This window comes from Macaca thibetana, chromosome 4, assembly GCF_024542745.1.
Source record: "Macaca thibetana thibetana isolate TM-01 chromosome 4, ASM2454274v1, whole genome shotgun sequence".
NCBI lineage: Eukaryota > Metazoa > Chordata > Mammalia > Primates > Cercopithecidae > Macaca > Macaca thibetana.
Window position 1 is genome coordinate 72900323 of NC_065581.1, and position 24481 is coordinate 72924803.

At 36.2% G+C, this 24481-nt stretch overlaps 3 protein-coding genes and 1 pseudogene across 12 annotated transcripts in view; 2 read left to right on the forward strand and 2 right to left on the reverse strand.

Annotated features, from left to right (window-relative positions):
- Nucleotides 1-24481, reverse strand: part of COL12A1 (collagen type XII alpha 1 chain) — a 1021934-nt gene that overhangs the window by 569443 nt on the left and 428010 nt on the right. The window lies entirely within an intron of this gene.
- The window catches only part of LOC126952142 (cytochrome c oxidase subunit 7A2, mitochondrial), a 1153643-nt gene that overhangs the window by 408889 nt on the left and 720273 nt on the right, over nucleotides 1-24481 (reverse strand). The gene's annotated exons all lie outside the window — the stretch shown is intronic.
- The window catches only part of SENP6 (SUMO specific peptidase 6), a 110190-nt gene that overhangs the window by 41138 nt on the left and 44571 nt on the right, over nucleotides 1-24481 (forward strand). For 6 of the 7 annotated variants that reach the window (XM_050786493.1, XM_050786494.1, XM_050786490.1 and 3 more), the window contains 4 exons: nucleotides 4566-4636; nucleotides 16195-16340; nucleotides 20172-20469; nucleotides 23113-23342. In XM_050786493.1, coding sequence (XP_050642450.1) covers nucleotides 4566-4636; nucleotides 16195-16340; nucleotides 20172-20469; nucleotides 23113-23342 — 745 coding nt within the window. Of the gene's footprint in view, nucleotides 1-4565; nucleotides 4637-16194; nucleotides 16341-20082; nucleotides 20470-23112; nucleotides 23343-24481 lie in introns of those variants that run through there. The other variant, XM_050786496.1, reaches the window with a different exon arrangement.
- Nucleotides 807-900, forward strand: LOC126954030 (uncharacterized; annotated as a pseudogene).

Here is a 24481-nt window from a genome sequence, read left to right on the forward strand (position 1 = left end):
ATATTTAGTAAAAGACATGCTGATTTGATTACACCCAGCTATACTACATTGTTTACAAGCATCATACCAAAATAATAATGTGGAAGTAACTTTAGAGCCACAAGAGATGCAAACAAAAAGAAAGCATGAGTGGAATTTTAGTAACAAGGGAGATGGAGTTAAGGATTAAAAGCAGTAGACAGGATAAAGGAGCACATTTTGTAATAGGCACAGTTTATAGGAACATAACAAGTAAATATAAAGCCTCCCCTAAAATAGTTAAAATTCAAGAAATTCAACATGGTGAAACCCGGCCTCTACTGAAAAGACAAAAATTAGCCAGGTATGGTGGCATGCGCCTGTAATCCCAGCTTCTTGGGAGGTTGAGGCACAAGAATTGCTTGAACCTGTGAGCCAAGATAGCGCCCCTGCACTCCCGCCTGGGTGACAGAGCAAGGCTCCATCTCAAAAAATGAAAACAATGAATACAATTGTGGGAGATTTTAATATATCTTGAAAATTAAACTGGTTTATCAGTTAAATAAGAATAATGGATTTTAACTGTAAAATAAATAAGAGGATTCATTTTCATAGAAATGTATATATTTGGCCATCTTTTGTAATAATGGAAAGATTAATAAAAAGAGCTATCATTAAAGCAAGGCAAACAACAATAACAAAAAGAGAAATGGTGTCCAGATCCTGGTTTCTAAGAACCAGTCTCCACTAAAAGGAATGTGGAGAAATGGCTGATTCTGGGGTTGTGATAGGTCAGACACAGAATGAGTGTGGTATCAGAAACCTAGAAAATGTTCAGCAAATTAAGAGTGCCCACTTCAAAAGCACCTGTACTAAAATTGGAACACTAGAGAGATGATTAGCATGGATGACACATGAATTAGTAAAGTATTTCATATTCTTGTAAATTGTGTATGTATATTTTATCACAGTAAAAAAAAAAAACAAAACAAAAAAAAACAAAAAAACACCAAAAGGATGTAGTTATATCAGAGGGAGACGGGAGCCAACTGAAAGAGCTCCCAAATAGCCAAACTGATAACAGTTGGATTATAATTTAGACCAAGGGACACTCTATGAAATACCTGATGAGTTCTCTTCTAAATACTGAAAAACACAGAAAGGAGATTAAGGAGACATGATGACTTCATGCGTTGTATCCTAGATTGGATCCTGGAACAAAAATGGGGTATTATAAATAGCTGGTAAATTTCTTTCTTTCTTTCTTTTTTTCTTTTTCTTTGAGACAGTCTGGCTCTGTCGCCCAGGCTAGAGGGCAGTGGTGCAATCTTGGCTCACGGCAACCTCCGCCTCCCAGGTTCAAGCAATTCTTGTGCCTCAGCCTCCTGAGTAGCTGCGATTACAGGCACGCACCACCATGCCTGGCTGATTTTTGTATTTTTAGTAGAAACAGTGTTTTGCCGTGTTGGCCAGTCTGGCCTCAAACTCATAGCCTCAAGTGATCTGCCGGATTTTTGTATTTTTAGTAGAAACAGTGTTTCACCATGTTGGCCAGTCTGGCTGCGAATTCCTGGCTTCAAGTGATCTGCCGGCCTTGCCCTCCCAGAGTGTTAGAATTACAGGCGTGAGCCACATTGCCCAGCCAGTAAATTTCCAAGGCTAGAGTTTAGTTCATAATAGTGTACCAGTGATGGTTTCTTTTTTGACATGTGTGATGGAAATATTAAGGTGTTAACATTAGGGTAAGAGATACAAGAGTATTCTGAATTGTCTTCGTAACTTTTCTGCAAATCTAATATTATTTTTCAAACTTAGTTTACTACAATAAATAGACTTTCACAACTGAGGCTGTTCGAACTTTTAATGAACAGAGCATTCTGATGTTATTTAAACAATTCAGGATAGAGAAATAAAATGCTCTTTAGTTTATTTTAAACAGCTTGTAAAAATCTTGGGTTTATGAAATGGGACCTCTGAAGCTACACAGACACAAACCCTAAGAAGCAAAAATTCTACCCCACCTACACAGGAAGACAGCAGATGACAGTAGAGCTTCTCTGCATCTGGTTGGTTAGGAGTAGAAGAGAAATAGCCACTGAGATTAAATCCTAGCCTTGATTTTCAACGAGTTTGGAGTTTGAAATTTATACCTGCAAGAGTAATGGAATCCTCAAATTGAGAAATGAATGTAAATGCCGGCTGGGTGCGGTGGCTCACGCCTGTAATCTCAGCACTTTGGGAGGCCAAGGCAGGCAGATCACTTGAGGCCAGGAGTTTGAGGCCAGCCTAGCTGACATGGTGAAACACCGTCTCTACTAAAAATACAAAAATTAGCCCCGCATGGTGGCACACACGTGTAATCCCAGCTACTCAGGAGACTGAGGCACAGGAATCGCTTGAACCCAAGAGGCAGAGGTTGCAATGAGCCAAGATTGTGCCATTGTACTCCAGCCTGGCGACAGAGCCAGACTCTGTCTCAAAATTTAAAAAAAAGAAAATGTAAATTTTCATTTTAGATCATCTAGCAAAAAGTTTTTAAAACTGAATTTTGGAGAAAATAATATAGGGCTAGGTAGTTAATTTTATCAAACACATTTTTATCTTGAAATTTTTATATTCTTGTATTTAAGATACTGTTTCTTCAATTTATTGTAATTTTTAAAAAACAGAACTTTAATTTGCCCTGCTTTTATAGGAAAAAATATAGCAAATATTGAAAACAGTGGCCATAAATTCTGGAAATACAGGGAAGTATACACATTAGTTTAATGTGACAATACTTGGTAAGATTGTGGCTATCATATGATGTATTCAGCATGTTGTCCCTCATTCACAGTGGATGGTTCAGTACACAGGTTCAAATTGCAAGAGCACTGCATTAATAGTTTCATCAATCTCTATACATGCTTGTATGATTTACTGTCTCAGATGATTTATGTCAATTGTTTTTACTAAATCTGGGTAAACCTGGATTTGGAAATAAGACTATATTATGTTCTCTTTAGTGTGCGAGTGTATGGAATTTGAAAATATGCATTTTATTTTAATCCCAAGTTAGGAACTAAAAACCTACCTTTTTTCTTATAAGACTGTTACTACTACATCTCAGGCAAATTCTCATTTTCATAATGCATATCTTCACAAATTTCAAATTTTTCAGGGTGGAAATTGCCCAGTTGTACCAGATGTTGCTCTGCTTGATATTGGTGCAATTTGCTGGGATTCAGATTCTGGCATTGCTACTTAATTGTGTGACTGTGGATAAGTTGATTAACCTCATTGCATTTCAGTTTTTTCATTTATAAAGTATTAATAATATGTCATATAAGGTTATTGGGGGGATTAAAGAAATTAATAGATACAAAGCACACATGGCACATGATGCTATTTTCTAACTGCTATTATAAGTACACTACTATCAGCTGGGCGTGGTGGCTCACGCCTGTAATCCCAGCACTTTGGGAGGCCGAGGCAGGCGGATCACGAAGTCAGGAGATCGAGACCATCCTGGCTAACATGGTGAAACCCCGTCTCTACTAAAAATACAAAAAATTAGCCAGGCGTGGTGGCGGGCGCCTGTAGTCCCAGCTACTTGGGAGGCTGAGGCAGGAGAATGGCGTGAACCTGGGAGGCGGAGCTTGCAGTGAGCCGAGATCGCGTCACTGCACTCCAGCCTGAGTAACAGAGTGAGACTCTATCTCAAAAAAAAAAAAAAAAAAAAAAAGTAAGTACACTACTGTCTCTGCCCATAGTATTTTTTCTTTTGTTATTTTCATATTTTGTTTTCACTTCAAGTGCTTTGACTTTTTGTAATATAAGAATATTAAATTCTTGCAAGAAAATTTCTTTGAAATTTTTGTTTGAGTAAAATGATTTTAATGAAATGAAAGCTATGATTTACATTACTGGATCACCAGTGTGAATAGAATTACAAATAAATAGCCTCTTTTATTTTTATGTGGTTTATTTAGAGTAGGAAAGTAGCTCTTGTAACTCCCTGGTCTATTGCACTTTTTGCAGTTCCCCTTTTCTAATGCTTTTATCCTACAATTAGCCGTAAGGTTTTTGCTTTTTTCCCCCGAAATTTTGCTTTTTTCCCCCAAAATCAGTGTTTATTCGTGTTCAAATAGATGCAGTATTTGGATGTAGTATTTAGATACGGTATTTAGTTACTAAGGATTATGTTTAAAATCCATGATATTGTATGTATTTGAAGTTTAACAGTGGAATTTAATACTTTAAAACAAATGTACTTATAGCCCTGACATAATGTAATCATACTACAAGACTAAATGCTTGTTCCATGATTGCTGGTCTTGTACATAATGTTTTTTTGTTCTGATTTTGGAATTGTCCTCAAGACAATCTCGTTCAACGTTTATTCCTTTATTTATTTGTTTTTAAACAACTAAAAAAAATTTACAGTAAAATTTTACAAATTGAGTTTCATTTATTGGTATAGTTTTGTTATTTTATAGTATCACTCTTTATATGGCAAAGAAGCTATGATTTGCTTTTAATAAGCTTATTGTAAGTATGCCATTAACTTTTTCATTTTGAAAACTGTATTTCCTGTTAGAATAAAACTATATAAATTTCTTTTTTAGGAAAGAATACCCACCTCATGTCCAAAAAGTTGAAATTAATCCTGTAAGGTTAAGTCGGCTCCAAGGTGTTGGTAAGTGTGCAGTTTTGTTACACCTGTGAAGGATTTCAAATTGCTGTATGAAAAGTACAATGGAGATATGATGCTGGCTTTAGAATATTCCCAGGTATAATAGATATATATGAAAAACCATTTTTTGTAATGGATTTGAGAATTTCTTTAATGGTAACCTGATACCTGGAACAGTTGCACAGTTAGGTGATTACAGTTTGAAATCTTTTGATTATTTTAGCATTTTTGTTATGTTACAAATGCAAATAGTAACTGTAGTTGAGCTATAGCTTTGAAATTGAGTTTTATTAAACTGTGTTATAATGTTGTATTATGTAATTGTGTTTCCACTTACTGGTTTTGCTCCTAAAATTTAGAATACATTAGAGAAACACTCAATTAAAAAGAGACCACACCTGCTACAACTGTGTTACTAGTAGATACTGGAAAATCATTGTGAGTATAAATTTATATTCATATTGAAACATTTTTCAATATACTGGTTATTAATCCAAAAATTAAAATAAGGGCAAATAACATTTATAAAAAATATATCATCATAAAATCAGTTTTCATTATCTAGAATCATGGTTCTTAATAATGTGTGTCCATCTTGTTTTTCCAAGGCCTTTGCTTGTTTAAATAGCTCTGATGGCTCTTAGTTCTAAAATAGAATAATTTTTAAAAGCTAGATTTTTCTGATAGCTAAGAATGTGCTTTTAAAAAACACCCACAGTTTTTTTTTCTACTTTGGGTGAAAATCTTTTGTGCATGTAGTGAACGTTTCTCTATTTTATGAAGAGAATATTCCAAACTTATTTCATCCTTTCTTAATAATGGGCAGTCTTTATAGATGTGAATTATTATACTTTACATACTAAGCATAGTTATGCTAAGTTTATTAAGTTTAGTAATAGTGACTACTCTCTTCTGTTATTCTGTTATACTTTAAATCTTTATTGAGCTCTTACTCAGTTATATGCTGAGTCTAGTGCTTTGCTTTCATTATTTATTTTTATCCTAGCTTTCTGTTCAAGGTTCCTATAAGCTAAAAAACTTTCTCAAGGACATAGAGCTAGTAAATGACAAAGCTTGTATTGGAACCCATGTCTGTTTAATGCCACATCCCACACTCTTAAACACTGTACATTACTGTATTCTTGCTCTGTCACAAAGAAGGTTACTTCTAATCCTCAGAACCGTACAAAAGGTGTTATTTTTATTTTAACAAATGCATTTCTGGCCAGGTACAGTGGCTCATGCCTGTAATCCCAGCACTTTAAGATGTCAAGGCAGGCAATCACCTGAGGTCAGAGGTTCGAGACCAGCCTGGCCAATATGGCAAAACCTCATCTCTACTGGAAAAAAAAAAATACAAATATTAGCTGGGCATGGTGGCACATATCTGTAATCCCAGCTACTCAGAAGGCCGAGACACAAGAATCGCTTGAACCCAGGAGGCAGAGGTTGCAGTGAGCCGAGATCTCACCACTGCACTCCAGCCCGGGTGACAGAGTGAGACTCAGTCTCAAAAGTGAAAAAAAAAAAAAAAGCATTTCAAAGATGTTAAGTGATTTGGCCCACTGATAATGGTTTTAGATGCCAGTCAGCCAGGCTTGTTACAAATAATTTTTAAAGCTTATTCAACAACATTCATTAAGTAAATAAGCATACTCAAGTTAAAAGAAAAAAGAGCATGCTTATTTACTGTTCTTTTAACTTGGGTTTTTTGTTTGTTTGTTGTTGTTGTTGTTGTTTTGAGACGGAGTCTCACTTTGTAGCCCAGGCTGGAGGGCAGTGGTGTGATCTCAGCTCACTGCAGCCTCTGCTTCCTGGGTTCAAGTAATTCTCTGCCTCAGCCTCCCAAGTAGCTGGGATTACAGGCGCCCGCCACCATGCCCAGCTAATTTTTGTGTTTTTAATAGAGACAAAGTTTCACCATGTTGGCCAGGCTGGTCTCAAACTCCTGACCTCGTGATCCTACCACCTCGGCCTCCCAAAGTGCTGAAATTACATGCGTCAGCCACCGTGCCTGGCCCTTAACCTGTTACTTTGAAATAATTTTAGGCTTAGAGAAAATTTACAAAATTAATACAGAGACATGCATGTTTATTTTTTCACACAGCTTCCCTTAATGTTAGTATTTTATAATTCTAGTACACTTATCAAAACTAAGAGATTGCTGTGAGTATAAGATTCTTAATTAAGCTGTAGAACTTATTTAGATTTCACCAGCTTTTCACTAATACCCTTTTTCTGTTCCAGGATTCATTCTGTCATCCCACATGGCATTTGTCATGTTCTCTTAGTTTCCTTCATGATTCTGAAGACTAGTCAGTTGCTCTGTATAATGCCTTTCAGTTTGGTGAGGATGATGTCTTAGGATTAGAGTAAGCCTATGTATTTGGGGCAAGACTTCCCAAGAAGTGATGTGTGGCCTTCTCAGTGCATCATTTTAGGGGTTCCGTGATGTTGAGTATGTCTTAGGATTGGTAGTGTTAACCATGATCATTTGGTTAAGATACTCTCTGCTGGGTTTTTTCACTGTAAAATTACTATTTTCCCTTGGTACTTAATAAAGATTTTAGAAGAGATATACTCTGAAACTGTGCAGATATCCTGTTTTTCTTCAAACTTTCACCCATTGATTTTAGCATCCATTGGTGGATCTTGCTGGCATCAATTACTGCTTAATGTTTGTCTAATGGTGATTTTCTGTTTTCTTCATTTCTTTTACATTTATTGATTGAAAATCTTCTGTAGGGAAGATCTGTACTTTCCTGATATATTTGTTGATAATTATTTATACCTGTGGACTCATTGTTAATAAATGAGGGTTTTATGAGTAATACTTGTAAACCTTAGGAGAGGAATATTGATATATTTAACTTGTAAACTTTGTTTTCAGCTTCTTTTGTGTTAGGTAGGTACATGTATGCTTGGGTGGGATAATTAGCAATGCTATAATAATATTGTATGTATTGTTATATGAGGATTGCATTTTATTTCATGATTTCCTTTGGAGATAATTTTTAAAACATTGAGATTTCAAACCGCAGGATCACTAATTACTTGCATAACACCAAGCATAATTTTTTCCTAAACAATATCATGGTCTTTCTAGTTAACACTCAACATGATTTTCTTTATTGTTCTTTTTGCCTTGTTTATTTTGAATTTGAGGCACTTAGTATGATTTTTTTTTTATAAGTTATAGCCACATATCAGTACTTACCAGCATTGATAAGCAGTTCTTTACTATAAAATTAAAGTTTGTAAACCATTAAGTATAATTTTTGGTCAGACTACATGTCCTGTTGCTTTTTTGTTTAGTTGCTTTAAAATTATTTTCTAAACGTATAGAATAACAACTGTTAAGATCTCATTTTTCTCCCCACTTACTCTGTCATTTGTTTCTTAAACTCTCTTTTTTTTAGTCTGTTTTTTGTATCCTTGTTAGAGAGAACAGACATATACTGTCTCTGAATGTACTTTTAATTATATTCTTCATGTAATTACATTGTGTAATTACAACTCAATCACCTAATTTAGCACTACTTAACACACGTTAACTTTTGCTTTTTGTTCATTTTTAAGACAGGGTCTTGCTCTGTCTCCCAGGCTGGAGTGCAGTGACATGATTATGGCTCACTGCAGCCTCGACCTCCTAGGCTTACATGATTCTCCCACCTCCACCACCAAGTAGCTGGGACTGCAGGCACATGCTGCCACATCCAGCTAATTTTTTGTATTTTTTATAGAGATGAGGTTTCACAGTGTTGCCTAGTCTGCTGTCAGACTTCTGGGATCAAGCGATCTGCTCGCTTCAGCCTCCCAAAGTGCTGGGATTGCAGGTTTGGATCACTGCTCTGGCCACATGTTTACTTTCAACCAGTCAGGGTAACTGTTGTTAACATTTTAATATATAACTTTCCAGACCTTCTCTATGCACATATACTCGTTTTTAAAATTGATACACAGTATTCATACTGTGTGTACTGTTCTGTATGTAACTTGCTTGTTGACTTTATGATACCTAGTTTTTAGGCTTATTAAAAGATGACAGACATGGAACCAGCATGGAAAACACAATTAAAGGAAGTTTAAGAATGAAATGCACCAGCCATGGTGGCTTACACCTTTAATCCCAGCGTTTGGGGAGGCCAAAGCAGGAGGATCGCTTGAGCCCAGGAGTTTGAGACCAGCCTGGGCAACGTGATGAAACCCCAACTCTCCAAAAAAATACAAAAATTAGCCGGGTATAGTGGCGCATACCTGTAGTCCCAGCTGCTTGGGAGGCTGAGGCAGGAGGATCACCTGAGCCTAGGAGGTCGAGATTGCAGTGAGCCACAGTCGTGCCACTGTATTCCAACCTGAGCAACAGAGTGAGACCATATCTCAGAAAAATGAAAAGAATCAAATGGTTCTTAAATTTATGGAGGACTTCCTTACAAATTTTTTTTGACCTCGTAATCCGACCCCCTCAGCCTCCCAAAGTGCTGGGATTACAGGCGTGAGCCACCATGCCCAGCCACAAATTTTTATATCCAAGTTTCTATAATCTTTTTTTAAATAAATGTGTTGTGGCCCACTATATTTATGTGGCATAATTTTGTTTTCAATGTTTTGACATTTAAAATATTATTACTATACTGGTACATTCATGTTATATATTTGATATATTTCTTTAGGTCAAATCTGTAGAAATAAAATTTCAGGGACAAATGATACACACATTTTTAAGACTTGATATGTTAATGCCAAAATGCCTTGTGTGGCTGGGCACAGTGGTTCACGCCTGTAATCCTAGCACTTTGGGAGGCCGAGGCAGGCAGATCACTTGAGGTCAGGAGTTTAAAACTAGTCTGGCCAACATGGTGAAATCCCATCACTACTAAAAATACAAAAACAAAATAGCCGGGCGGCAGGAGAATCACTTGAACCTGGGGGGCCGAGGTTGCAGTGAGCTGAGATCACACCACTGCACTCTAACCTGGGCGATGGAGTGAGACTCCATCTCAAAAAAAAAAAGAAAAAATGCCCTGTGTAAAGGTGGTTAGCTCCCAGCACAGTATTACTTGAGTCGGCCTATTTTCTCCCACTTTTCAGCAACTTTAGATTATCATTCTTTTAGTCTTTGCCAATCTGATCAAAATGTTTTTCTTATATTTTCTTCGTAACTGGTGAGATATCTTACAGGTTTAATGGCCATTTGAATTTCTTTTATTTTTGTCTGTCCATTTATTTATATGTCCTTTGCCTATTTATTACTTATTTAGCAACTCTTTGTTATCTCTGATGTAGATATCTTTCTTTCCCTTTTGTGGTTTTTCTGTTACTCCTTTTCTTTTCTTTTCTTTTCTTTTTTTTCATTTTTTGACAGAGTCTCACTCTTGTTGCCCAAGTGGAGTGCAATGGCGCGATCTCAGCTCACCTCAACCTCTACCTCCCAGATTCAAGTGATTTTCCTGCCTCAGCCTCCTGAATAGCTGGGATTACAGGCCTGGGCCACTATGCCCAGCTAATTTTGTATTTTTTAGAGGAGACGGGGTTTCTCCATGTTGGTCAGGCTGGTCTCGAACTCCCAACCTCAGGTGATCCCCCCGCCTCGGCCTCCCAAAGTGCTGGGATTACAGGCGTGAGCCACCATGCCTGGCCTTACTTTTTTCTAATGTTGTCAAATAGTAATTGTAGTTGAACCTGTTGTTAAAGTTGGGTTTCCTTAGTGTTGTGTTTAGTAAAGCTTTTCCAACCCTGAAATTTTAAGAATATTCACCTTTATTTTCCAGAAGTCCTTGTAGATTTATTTTTATTTATTTACGTGTTTTTACACGTAAATCATTTTTATTTAACAGCATTATTTTATTAATTAACTTTGTTTTCCCTCAATGAATTTGGGTGAATGTCAGGAATGCCTACTGAAGTATTTAATAAATTGCTCTAGGAATCAATTTCAACTGTATTTTTTCTCCTCATGTTTTTGGAATGTTGTGTGTTTTTTTTTTAAGTAGTTTATTTTGCAAATGTATTTGTAAGTTTTCCACTGATAGTTAGGTATGATTATTAATTCAAGCTTGCCTCGTGTCTTTATAAAATGACAGTGTCTGTTTTTGGCAAACTCAAGGGCTAGAGAGACTACAAACTTGTAAACGTACTGTTGTAGAGTTGGAAAGTAGTATGTAAAAGCCAATTTAAAATGTGGTATCATAAAGGAGTGGTCACTACCCTTTTCTGGAGTTTTATTTAAATCTTCACACACAAAGATGACGCCAAGCATGGTGGCTCATACCTGTAATCCCAGCACCTTGGGAGGCCAGGGTGGGAGGATCGCTTGAGCCCAGGCGTTCAAGACCAGACTGGCCAACGTAGTGAGACCCTGTCTCTATAAAATATAAAAAAATTAGCCAGGCGTGGTTATGAGCACCTGTAGTCCCAGCTACTCAAGATGCAGAGGTGGGAGGATCTGTTGGGCCTGGCAGGTGAAGGCTGCAGTGAGCACAGGTTGAGGCTGCAGTGCACTGTGATCATGCCCCTGCACTCCAGCCTGGGATACAGAGTGAGACCCTGTCTCAAAAACAAAACAAAACGTAAGTAAAGCTGAGTTTTCAATCACTGGAGTTTGACATACCAAATTGAGGAGGAAAAGCTTTGCACCTAATGAGGATGGAATGCAAAGGCACAACAGGTGAAAGAGTCTCATCTTATTTTAACAAATGATACATTTGATTGGAGAATGGGTACAGGATAGCCAGAGTTGAAGCCATAGAAGTAAGTAGAGGTAGATTGTCATGCTAAAGAGTTCTTACAAAATCCTATAGGCCAAAAGTATAGTATATAGCCAGAAGTGATTTTTAAAGAAGATAATGAGAATGTGATAGATACATGACTTCAGTTTTATTTTACATTGAAAGTCAGTCAGCAGCTACATGATGGAGAAAACCATTTTTTTTAGTTTGTCTTTCTCTTTTGAAAGATTATAAAAAATAATGTAAAAGCAAATACATAACCATTATAAAAATAACCGTTTGTATTCTATCACTGTCCTCTGGGTACTTATTTTTCAGCATATTAGTATCACAACTAAAATCTCAAATAAGAAAGTTAAGCCTCTTTCTTACCCTGCTTCTCCCACAATTTCTATTATAAAAATGTTTAAATATGCCGAAAAGTTGAGACTTCTACAGTGAACATGTCTATATCTACCACATGGATTCTACAATTAACACTTTTCTGTTCTAATCATCCCTTTATACGTTAATTCATCTTATTTTTTTGATGCATTTTAAAGTCAATTGCAGACGCCTGGTATACTTCTAAACACTTCAGTGGGCATATTATTAACTAGAGTTCAATATTTGTTTATAGTTTATTTTCTTTTGAGGGCTTGTTTGGAGGTTCTAGCAGGGGAGCACAGCTACTTATATATCCTTGACCTTGACCCAAGACCGGTCCTCCTCTATCAGGGATGGTCATCCTCTTTAACCCAGCGTGCAGCTTTGGAAGGGATGCGCATGGAGCGATGAGGGAGGAAGTAGACACCCACCTAGCCAACAAGATCAGCGCAGTTACCCCTGGCGATCAGTGGGGTGACAGATGTTACAGCCAGGTCGCCCTCACATTCTTTCTTTTGAAATAAAATTTACTACAATGAAATACATAAATCTTAAGTATATAGTTCAATAAAATTTGAAAACTACATATCCCTTTCTAACCAAAATCCCCACGAAGACATAGTACAAATAGTATCAGCACCTTAGAAAGTTCCCTCATGTTCTTTCACGGTTAGTCCCTACCTCTTCCCCCTCAAATGTAAGCATTGTTCTGATTTTTCCTAGCATAGATTAATTTTATCTGTTCTAGGACTTCATGTAAATGGAGTAATGCACTGTATACTCTTATGTGAGGCTCCTTTCACTCAGGATCTTTTTTTGATATTCATCCATACTGTTGCTTGCATCAATAGTTTGTTTCTTTTTAACATTGCATTGTATGGGTATACCAAGTTATTTATCAGTTTTCCTGATGATGGACACCTGGGTTGTTTCCAGTTTTTGTCTATTAAGAATAAAGCTGCTATGAACTTTCTTTTTATGGAGGATCTTTTTTTTAACTTGATTTTTTAAATGTGTTCTATTTATATCCCACCTGTATATAGATCACGCTTACCCAGTAATATCTTCAATAGTCTCCCCTTTTGTGCATACCTGGAAGTAGTGTAGTGTATTGAAAAAGACATTGAGCTAGGCTGGTTTTGGTGGTTCACGCCTGTAATCCCAGCACTTTGGGAGGCTGAGGTGGGTAGATCACCTGAAGCCAGGAGTTCGAGACCAGCCTGACCAACATGGCAAAACCCTGTCTCTACTAAAAATACAAAAACTAGCCAGGCATGGTGATGCATACCTGTAATCCCAGCTACTCAGGAGGCTGAGGCAGGAGAATTGCGTGAACCCCTGGAGGCAGAGGTTGAGTGAGCTGAGATTACGCCACTGCACTCCAGCCTGGGCGACAGAGCAAGATTCCATCTCAAAAAAACAAAAACAAACAAAACAAAACATTGAGCTACAAAATCTAGAAGGGAGTATCCTAATCTTCATGTTCCTACCACAGGGTCTTTGGTAAATACTCTTTATTCTCTTTCTCATCCCTGTAAGAGGGATTCAGCATAATGTTACATGGTTTTCATCTTAAATACTTCTCTGGAGTAATCTGTTGGGGATTTGAGGCTACAACAGCCTAGCAAAAATCACTTCTGTGATCAGTTAGCTAGTAAAACTTCCACGGGCCACTTATTAAGTATTTGCCATCCTTGAACCAGTCCAATCTTAAGCTTTTTGCAATTTTATGTTTCTGCTGTAATTTGAGACTAGTTCATTTTTACTTGAGTTACCAAATCTTCTCAAGTGTTTTTCTCTTCTTTCCCTAGAAAATGGAATCCTAATGGAATTTCTTAACCCTGAGGCTAACATTTTTTGTGTTTTTTTCTTGACTCACTGTACTCTAGTTTCCTATAACACTGTCAGTCATTTATCATTTCTCCTCATGACATTGGTTTTGAAAGTCTCAGCTTAACCTTCTTCATTGCTTCCTTTTTCTATCTCTTTCCTTCGGAACGTTATTAAAAACCTTGATTTAGGTAGGGATCAGAATTTTAATGTCATTTTTCTCTATTATCAATTAAAATTTTGCATTATATCAAAGCTTGGGACGTTTGTTTCCCTCTTATGATGGTAGAGAAAATGTAACATGGACATGATGATATAGGTATGGTGAAGAGAAGAGTGTGATTACATAATCAAGATGAAATGATACTGTTTTTTAAAATGTCAGTCTCCAGAATGCAGCAGAAAACTAATTAGATACATGGTTGAGCAAAATAATGTGCAAAGATACTGTGTGGCTTAAAAAGATTAATGAAGTATGTTTATAAGAAAAAAGCTTTCCTTTGGGTACATTATCAAATTTAGTAAGGCCAAAAAAGCTTGTTGGGGCCTATGTTTTAAGACTGCTTTACTGTACATTAAGTTTTTCAAATAATTGGTTGTGTGTTTCAGACAACTGTGTTTATTTTCTGGATTCCAAAATGTCTGCCGCCTTCTTATAGTGTCACATCGTAGCTCTTCAACAAAGTAACTTAGCCTTCATAAAAATAATAGCACCTGGGTGCTCTGGACTGGAGCAGCTGCTCTGTAACCTCAGATTTTAGATCTCGGGAGAAAAAAAGCAGTTTTTAGTTACTCTCTGGCCAGAGGCCAAGTCCTTATGATTCTAGACTGTGCATGAGTCATTATCTCTGTGTGTCACAGGTTATGCCATTTTCAGAGATGACGTAGTGACAATGTCTCTTCCTCCGACCCCTGTAATTTTTTTAATGTGTCATATAGTTTTATGTTTCTCATGTACTTCATTAATCCAGGAAACATTTATTAAGCCCTTCTGCAGTTTTTAGATACTGGGGAAACACATGACTAAAACATCATTTCTGCTCTTCCCAGCGCTGGCAATACAATGGGGGAACAGAAGTACAAATAACAATAAAATGAGAGCTATGAAAACTAAGGATTTGCTTAATTGTGCCTAGAGTGGGGCAGAGGCAGCTTCTTAACAAAGAAGGGTTTGAATTCACCACATAGATTGGCAGAGCTTCACTTATGAAAAGAACAGCATATGTGAGGGTGAAAGAGAGAACATGTGAAGAAATGAACCTTTTCGAGGTAAAGTTTGAGTGGAAGTAAGATTGAAACAGGAACTTCTGCTTGCCAAGAGATGGAATTTAGTTAGAGTGTTAGAATGACAAAGTCACAATTTTTAACTAGGTCACTTTGGCAGTAGTGGGGAAAGATTTAAAAAGAGCAAAATTGGGATAGAGGACATCAGTTTAGGCAAGAGTTAAGCATCAGAAATGTAGTGGCAGTGGGTTTGGAGAAGATAGAGTGAACTTAAGAGCTATTTAGAAGTGAAGATGAAAGGACAAGGAGTAGTCATCGATTACTTAAACATCTAGCTTTGGTGTCTAGGAAAATAGACATGCAAACAGTGAGAGGATGATAATCAGTTAGTGAAACTTTTTGTGATTGCACTAAGCAAGAATAATTATATAGGTTTCTTAAGACAGTGTTGTATATCAAACTAAATATTAGATAATGTTGATTTTTTTGTCTACATAATCTTATTTTTAAAAACCAACCGATAGAAGAATATTAAATATGGGAAACTAGAAGTAGAAGTATTTAACAAAGCTAGGATTGTGCAGGTTATTTTGGTTTACAGATTCTTCACTTATGTTTTAGAAACGTGTTTGGCCTTTTGCATACTTAATCCTTTGCTGATAAAGTCAGATTGTGGTAAATTTTAAATTGTCCTGGTTTGGAGTTCATCAAATCATTTGAAACTTCTAATTATATTTGTAATGAAAATTATTAAATTTACATTAAAAATATCGAGAAAAATTACCTTGTGTGTTCTGAAGTTAAAAAAGAAAATTAGCTTGAGGCAGGCTTAGTTTAGTTTCCTTTGCCAAACAATTGTACTGTTTGAATTCAGATTTTTCTCATTGCTACTCTTAGAGTTAAGTGACTTGGAAAAAAAGAAAGAAACCAGCCTCGGCAACATAGGGAGACCCTGTCTCTACAAATAAGAAAAAAGATTAGCTGAGTGTGGCGGTGCGTACCTGTAGTTACAGCTAGTTTGGAGGCTGAGGTGGGAAGATCACTTGAGCTAGGGTGTTTGAGATTAGAGTGAGCTATGAGCATGCCACTGCACTCTAGCCTGGGCGACAGAATGCGACCTTGTCTCCAAAAAAAAAAAAAAAAAAAAAAAAAAAAGGATTTGTGAGTATGTGAGTGGTTAGGCACAGGAAAGGTTTGTGTTACCTTAGTAGAACAAAATGAAGTTAAAGTGAAGAGGATGTTGATAACTTGATGAAGTTGTCCACATTGTGGAGATCCTGCTGAGGAGTGAAAAATAAATAAGAGTTAGCCAGGATATAACTATTGTTTGGTCTTATGTTCTGATTATTTTTTTGTTGAAACACTAGCTTATTTTAAGTAAAACTTAAACTTTATTTTTTCTCCTTCCTTTAGAACGTATAATGAAGAAAACAGAAGAGTCCGAATCACAAGTGGAGCCTGAAATTAAGAGGAAAGTACAACAGAAACGGCACTGTAGTACCTATCAGCCTACTTCTCCTCTATCTCCTGCTTCAAAAAAATGTTTAACCCATTTGGAGGTAAGTAGAGAAATTATTCTTTATTGCTAATCAGATTGTGTTTGTATTAATATTAGTTTCAGTACTTATTAAATTCTAGGTGATCTTTTATCATAGGACCAGAAGAGACCTGGAAAAGTTATTTAGGCAAACTTTTCTGCCTTCAGTAGACCATTTTTATGCTTGTCCAAAATACAGAATTTATTTTTCTGTAAAGAGTTTATCAGCGCTTCCCTGCAACATACTTCAAATGATTGCTGTCTGCCAGAAATTTTTTCAAATAATTTTAAGAGGTTGAAAAGTTAAAAAAAAAAAAAAAAAAGTAGAAAGAAAATCTATATATTTATCTTCCAGATTCCTTGTTTTTCACATTTGCTTTATTGTCCTCGCTCTCTATGCCTTTTTCCCTCCTTCCTCCTGCCTACCCATAAGCATGTGTATGTGTATTTTTTTGTACTGTTTGAGTTGAAGTTACAAGCATGATGCCCATTTACCATTTAATACTTAAGTATGTGTGTTTTTGATTTTTTTTTATAGTTAGAGTACATCTGTCAAAATCTCAAAATTAACATTGATCCGAAATTACCATCTAATCCACAAATCCCATTCAAATTTCACCTAAATAATGTCCTTTATGGGTATAGAATTCAATTCAGGGTCATGTGCTGCATTGAGTTTCCACGAATCTTTAGTCTTTTTCGATAGAAATAATTTCATAGTCTCATCTTTCATAATCTTGGTATTTGTTGAGGAGTACAGGACACTTTGTGCCTCAAATTGGGTTTGTCTGATGTTTGTAAATGATGTATGTAGTTTTCAAGAATGCTTCAGAAATGATGCTGTAATCTTACTGCATTATATCAGGAGACATATGTTGATTTTCACATTAATGATATTTTGCCTTAGTTAAGATGTTCTAGATTTCTTCACTGCAATGTCAGTTAATAGGTATTTTGACTAATTTATTAATAAGATTTCTAACATGAGCTAGAAGTATTTCTTATCCCACATTTATATATTCATTTATATCAGCATGTACATATGAATAGTTGTTTTACTCAAAAGGGTTATAGTCTGTAACTTCCATGATGTTTCATGACTTACTTTGATGCTTCAGTTGTCCCAAATTCCATGTGAGTCCCTTCAAGCTGGCCTCTGTCTTTTTTGACATGTCCCTATCATTCTTTGAAGACATTTATGACATTCACTTCTCTGCTTTTTAGTATAACAAGATGGTCTTAACTTATCTTGTATTTCTTTTTTTTTTCCCCCAAGATGGAGTCTTGCTCTGTCACCCAGGCTAGAGTCTGGGTGGCACGATCTCGGCTCCCTGTAGCCTCCACCTCTCGGTTCAAGCAGTTCTTCTGTCTCAGCCTCGTGAGTATCTGGGACTACAGGTGCATGCCACCATACCTGGCTTATTTTTGTATTTTTAGTAGAGATGGGGTTTCACCATGTTGGCCAGACTGGTCTTGAACTCCTGACCTCAGGTGATCCACCCACCTCAGCCTCCCAAAGTGCTGGGATTACAGGCTGAGCCACTGTGCCCGGCCATTATCTTGTATTTCTGTCTCAGCCCTAGAGTCATTCATTTCTCCGAGGAGCCATGCATACAAGGAAAAGGAAATATCTTCTCCTTTAAGTGGAAGGAACATGTTTGGACACTAGTTATGTTCATTCATGTGGGCATTATTGTTTCTCGGCCTTCTCAGTGGACAAAGCTAAGAAATACATGTGTGTGTATTAATATTTAATCCATATTAGAATCCATGAGTTCACACAATAACTCTAATTCCAGTCCAACACCACTGACTTTAATTTTTCCCATGTTTCATGTTTGTAACCCCCTTCTCCAGAAGTGATTAACTTGACTCCCATCATCCCCAGTGTATTTACCTGTTAGCTTAGTTTTTCTTTATGTGGTAATGTCTTGCCATGCCAACCTAAGTTTGGCTCAGACCATACTGATATCACCTACTGATTAGCCTAGATAAAGGAGGAGGAAAGCTCCTCCCTAGATACAATATCTTTCGTCCAGTGGACATGCCCACTGAAAACCTCAGTTTGTTTGTTTGTTTTTAAAGTTCAGGGGTACACATACAGGATGTGCAGGTTTGTTACATAGGTAAACGTGCTGTGGTGGTTGCTGCACAGATCATCCCATCACCTAGGTATTAAACACAACAATAATTACTTTTTAATAAAAGTCTTCCTTCTTTTACTCTATTCCTATGCCAGTTGTTCTAGTTTTCTTCTTAGTGGAGATAAAGAATCATAGCCAGCCTCTATGTAATCTTTAATTCCTAGACAAAGTTAGTGGTTTTTCTTTCCACGTATAGTCTCTGAAATTCTACACTATGTACCACTTGTAAGAAAACAAGATCTGTGGGCCAGGTGCGGTGGCTCACGCCTGTAATCCCAGCACTTTGGGAGGCCGAGGCAGGTGGATCACCTGAGGTCAGGAGTTTGAAACCAGTCTGGCCAATATGGTGAAGTCCTGTCTCTACTAAAAATACAAAAATTAGCTGAGCGTGGTGGTGGGCACCTGTAGTCCCAGCTACTTGGGAGGCTGAGGCGGGAGAATCTGTTGAACCCTGAAGGCAGAGGTTGCAGTAAGCCAAGATTGTGCCATTACACTCCAGCCTGGGCAACAAGAGCAAATCTCTTTCTCTAAATAAATAAATAAATAAATAAGTAAATAAATGAAAAAGAAAACAAGGTCTGTGAATTTAATGGGATTAACATCTTTAGGATATTTAATAAAAATGACATAGTCTCAAAGACAGACTTATTAAGTGCAGTTGGTTATTTATAGGTAGTCTTGCAGATACTGTGTGATATGTAGTTTGGAATTATTTAATTTTGTAAAAAGCCTTCCACTTCTGACCAAAGCAGGGAATGAGATTTTAATCAGTTTTTCTTTTTCTTGAATTTTTTTTATTTGGAGAGATTGGATGTTGCTATGTTGCCCAGGCTGGTCTCGAACTCTTGACCCTAACCAGTCCTACTGCCTCAGCCTCCCAATGTGTTGGGATTACAGACCTGACCCACAATGTCCAGGCTTAGTCAGTTTTTGTTTTCCAAAAGAAATTACACTTAACATAAAATGTTTGTGAAAATGTATTACTTTACAGTATTCTCTACTAAAACTGAGCAGTATTAAGATTCTAGTTTTTAGAGAATTAGGTTGATAAAATGTTAATCTCTAGTTTTTATCGTGAAAGTTTTTTTATCTTACTCAGTGTAGTGTATCTACATTTTGTTCCTAATTCTCACAGAGTTCCAAGATACATGTTTCTTAGCTGATGGAAGGCGTATGGTAATAGCTCAGAACATACTTCCTTTCATATTTTAATCTTGGGGATTTTAATAGTAGGAATGTGTTTTTTCTGTTTTAGTGTCAATTTTATGAGAGGAAATAGCACTTTTCCATGGAGTTCTTTTCATTTAGATATGCCCTCTTTACCTTTATTGTAGACACTAATGTAATGGAGCCAGTCAGTACTCAGCTTGATCGTATCCTCAGATTCTTGGTGACAGTTAATTTATATATAGCTGACTGCTAGACTGGATAGTCTTGAAAATTTCTTACAGCATTTTGATATTAAATCCCAACTAACATGACTTATTTAGGATCTCATGGTAGCCATGATGGTAATGATGGGGAAGAGAGGGACTTAATTTTGAGACTTTGAGGGGATTCCTTAATGATGCAATAAAATGCCAAAATCTTTTATTTCTTTTATTCTTTTGGAACTTAAAGTTTCTGAACACCGTGAATGTTGTCCAAAATGTGGAAAAGAAAAAGAAAATCAGACCAAATGCCAAAGTTATGGTGTTCTTTTTTCTAAGGATTTGCAAAGAAATTGCAGACAAGCTATTACTTTGAATGAGTCTGCTGGACCATTATTAAGAACGTCAATTCATCAGAATTCTGGAGGACAGAAGTCACAAAACACAGGATTAACAACCAAGAAGTTTTATGGCAACAGTATGGAAAAGATTCCAATTGATATTATTGTGAATTGTGATGAGAGTAAACACACTTATTTACAGACTAATGGAAAAGTCATTTTACCTGGGGCAAAAATACCCAAAATCACAAACTTGAAAGAAAGGAAAACAAGTTTGTCAGACCTAAATGATCCAAGTAAGTATTTTACTCCCTTTAATATTGCTTATATCAATCCAATATTTTTCAGATATATTTTTACAACCAGTCTCTCCAACCCCATATGTATTTTTAATGTAAGTGTGAGCTTAAAACTAATCTTGTTCTCATCCTGTCCATCTTAAATAGTTTAAAAAAAAAAAAAAACACACAGAACTTGACCCTAGTCTTAGATGAATTGCTAGTTAAAACCAGCATTCGGACTTTGGCCAGGTTAATTTAATCTTTCTGATCTGTAAATGTGTATATCTCCTGCTGATAGTGAAATTTTTTCTGGGGTTGGGGGGAGCTAAAATAACATAAAATACGCGTAGCCCAATAAAATATTTGACATACAATATCCTTACCACATTTGTTCTTAAATCTGCATCATGTCTTTTTACTCTTGTGTGTATGCATATGGCATGCAGTCCTTGTTTATAATAAATAGCAAAAGATTAGAAATTATTGGGATTGGTTGACTAGAGTATACAGCGATAAAGGAGTGAAAGATCTGATAAACTGTATAATTTCCAAGATCCTTAAGTGAGTAATGCAAGCTACCGATAAGAGTGTATACTGTGGAGAATGAGCATAATTTCTTTTAAAAAATAGAAACTGGGCATAGTGGTGTCCCAGCCACTCAGGAGACTGAGATGAGAGAATTGCTTGAGTCCAGGAGTTGAAGCGTAGCCAGGGCAGTATAGCAAGACCCTGTTGCGAAAAAAAATATTAATAATTGTAAATAGAACACTAGGCTTTCCTTTTAATATATACTTGTGCCGTTTTTCATTAAAAATACAGTTCATGGGCCTTTTTAAAAAATCTGTATACATGTGTACACGTACATCTGTATGTATATATACATCTATATATGTCAGGTACTGCGCTAAGCATTTTACATACCATTTGTTCCTTGCAACAATTCTGTGAAATAGATACCCTTACTGTCCTTAATTCTACGGAGAAGAGAAATTGAGCCAAATAACCAGTAAGTGGCAAAACCCCACCTCCCAAATGCTATGTATGTAAATCTGTTTAGATTGTCTAATCTGGCCTGTTAGGTTTTCTGCTAATGAAAGACCAGTGTTGAAAGAGAAACCATGCTCAGTATTTGTTCCTGAGACTGGCCAGTAAAATTAATAAGACAGGTAGAGAAATGCTGAGATGATGCTTCTCTGGGACATGTACATTACTCAGTAAAAGTAAGCATTTATGTTTGAAATACTAATAAAGAAAAATTCCTCTTTCAAGTTCATGCATTCTTCAACATATGACTTTTGAATGCTTTTTCTGTGTCAGGCTATTTTAGGCCTGAGGATATAGCAGTGAACAAGACAATGTCCCTGCTGTCTTACAGTTTATGTGTAGCAGGGGGAAACAGATAAGCAAGTGAACATCTGCAACAAAGAACAACAGAAAATTTAAATCAGTTAATTTAACTGTGAGTGTGCTTACTTTATTGGGTTATCAAAGTGATATGTAAACTAAAACTTGGTGGCCAGAATGCATAATATTGAGGGAAGTAGAATTCAGGCAGGAGCAAGCTTGTCGTGTTTGAGGGACAGAAATACTGACTAGTGTGCCTGGAGGATAAAGAAACAAAAAACAGAATATTATGAGAAAATTGGACAGATAGGCAGGGGCCAGATTATGTAAATTTATAAACCATAGCAAGGAGTTTGTATTTGACTCAAATACAAAATGAGTGGCTTTCCGGAATTAAGATACAGAGATAGATTCGCTAAGATTCAGTAATGAGTACAAGGTATAAGAGCAAATTACCATTGTAGTGTCTTTTCTTGCTCACATCCATTTATCATCAGCAAGACTTATTGAACATTAGGTACTGGTCCAGATTTTTCTGAGGACCAGTTAAGATTTTAGTAACTTCCTGTGTGAGATAAAATTACTTGGCTATGGCCGGGCGCGGTGGCTCAAGCCTATAATCCCAGCACTTTGGGAAGCTGAGGCGGGTGGATCACCTGAGGTCGCGAGTTCGAGACCAGCCTCACCAACATGGTGAAACCCCATCTCTACTAAAAATACAAAAATTAGCTGGGTGTGGTGGTGCACACCTGTAATCCCAGCTACTCGGGAGGCTGAGGCAGGAGAATCACTTGAACCCAGAAGGCAGAGGTTGCAGTGAGCCAAGATTGCACCACTGTACTCCAGCCTGGGTGACAGAATGAGATTCCATCTCAAAAAAAAAAAAAAAAACTTGACTACATGGAGTTTCACACATATTTACAATGCGTGCTATTTTGCGAACAAGTTGTATGCAAATTATTTTTTACACCTTAAATTTTTTGGGACTCTGAAATGGACCTACCATTCTTCTTGTAACTTGCTGATATTGCTGTTTGGTTGAGTGATGATGAATTGTAAAATCAAATTTTATATTTGTATAATTTTTTTAAAAGATGCCAAGTCTTAATGCTTTCTTCAGATTTAACTTTTTATCAGATAGAATGGATTGTATCTTCATTCATTTTTATTAATCTTAGATCTGGAGGAGGTCCAAAGCAAATTCAGTGTATTTTCCGTTTTGGTAATTTATTTGACTTTTTAATGGACAGAAATGAAATATAAAATTATGACTGTAGTTTTAATATAAATTATAAATTATTAAAATACTTTTAGTCATTTTGTCCAGTGATGATGATGATGACAACGACAGAACTAACAGAAGAGAGAGCATATCTCCTCAGCCTGCTGATTCAGCTTGTTCTTCCCCTGCACCATCCACTGGAAAAGTAGAAGCAGCACTAAATGAAAATACTTGCAGAGTAGAGCGTGAACTACGAAGCATTCCGGAAGACTCAGAGTTAAGTACAGTTACATTGCCAAGAAAGGCAAGAATGAAAGACCAGGTACTTTTCACATTTGTTGACATTTGTTCAGATTAATGCCTCCATTTTGGGGTGTAAACTTTTTTTAGAAGGCAGTTTGGTAGCGCCAGGAGAAAACAATGGATTATTCATTAAGTGGGGCTTAAATACTACGTGGGAGATTATTTGAAAGAACATTAAGCCATATACAAAAATAAGTTTCAATTAAACTTAAGGCTTAAAGTTTAAAAAATTCAACAAGAAAACACAGTATTAACCTTACAATAAAATGTCAGTATGTACAAAGATTTCTTATAAAATCTAGCAGAGGAGAGAAGCCATTTTAACAGGGATATATTTTACTGTAATAGTATGTTTCATTATGTTATGTTTTATATTTTACTATAAAAGTTTCAAAAAGTTCACATGGAAAAAGGTAATATGGATGATGTCAATAGACAATATCTAGAACAACTATTTGTAATGCAGATGACATAATATTTTAATGTCTGTAATAGACTAAGAACTCTTAAAATTTACAAGATAAAAATAAAGTGAACAAAGGATAAGAATGGACAAAAATAGAAAATTCATGCAGTAAACTACCACATGAAAAGTACAAATTAAGGAAAATGAAATACAACTGTATTCAATGGACTTTAAAAATTGTTACAAAATCAGTTAATATTATGCTGTTGTCAAGAATCCAAGGGAAAGGATACTTTCCTAGTCTGCTGATGGAAAAGAAAGTTACTATGGTCTTTTGGGAAAGAAATGTAAAAATGACCATTAAAAAATTTTTAATGTGTACTATTTGACCAAATAATTAACTCCTTAGACTCCATCTTCCCCAGTACATAAGACTTTATATGCAGACATGATTATTGGCAAACAAAGTCATTGCCTGTTAATATGGATATAGCTGAAGAAGTTATGGTATATCCATATGATGCAGCCATTGAAAATAAAAATTAGAACTTATATCAGTGACTTTTAGGATATCTGCATGATATTGTTAAGTGAGAATACCAAATTAAGGAAATATGTGTATATTACTTTAGTAAGAACATTTTTGTAAAATAATAAACTTGTATGTTAAATTGTTTGTGTGTGTGTTTATACATGTCAGTGTGTTCATAGGAGTACAGATACAAATATGGGAACATATATACTTGGTTGTT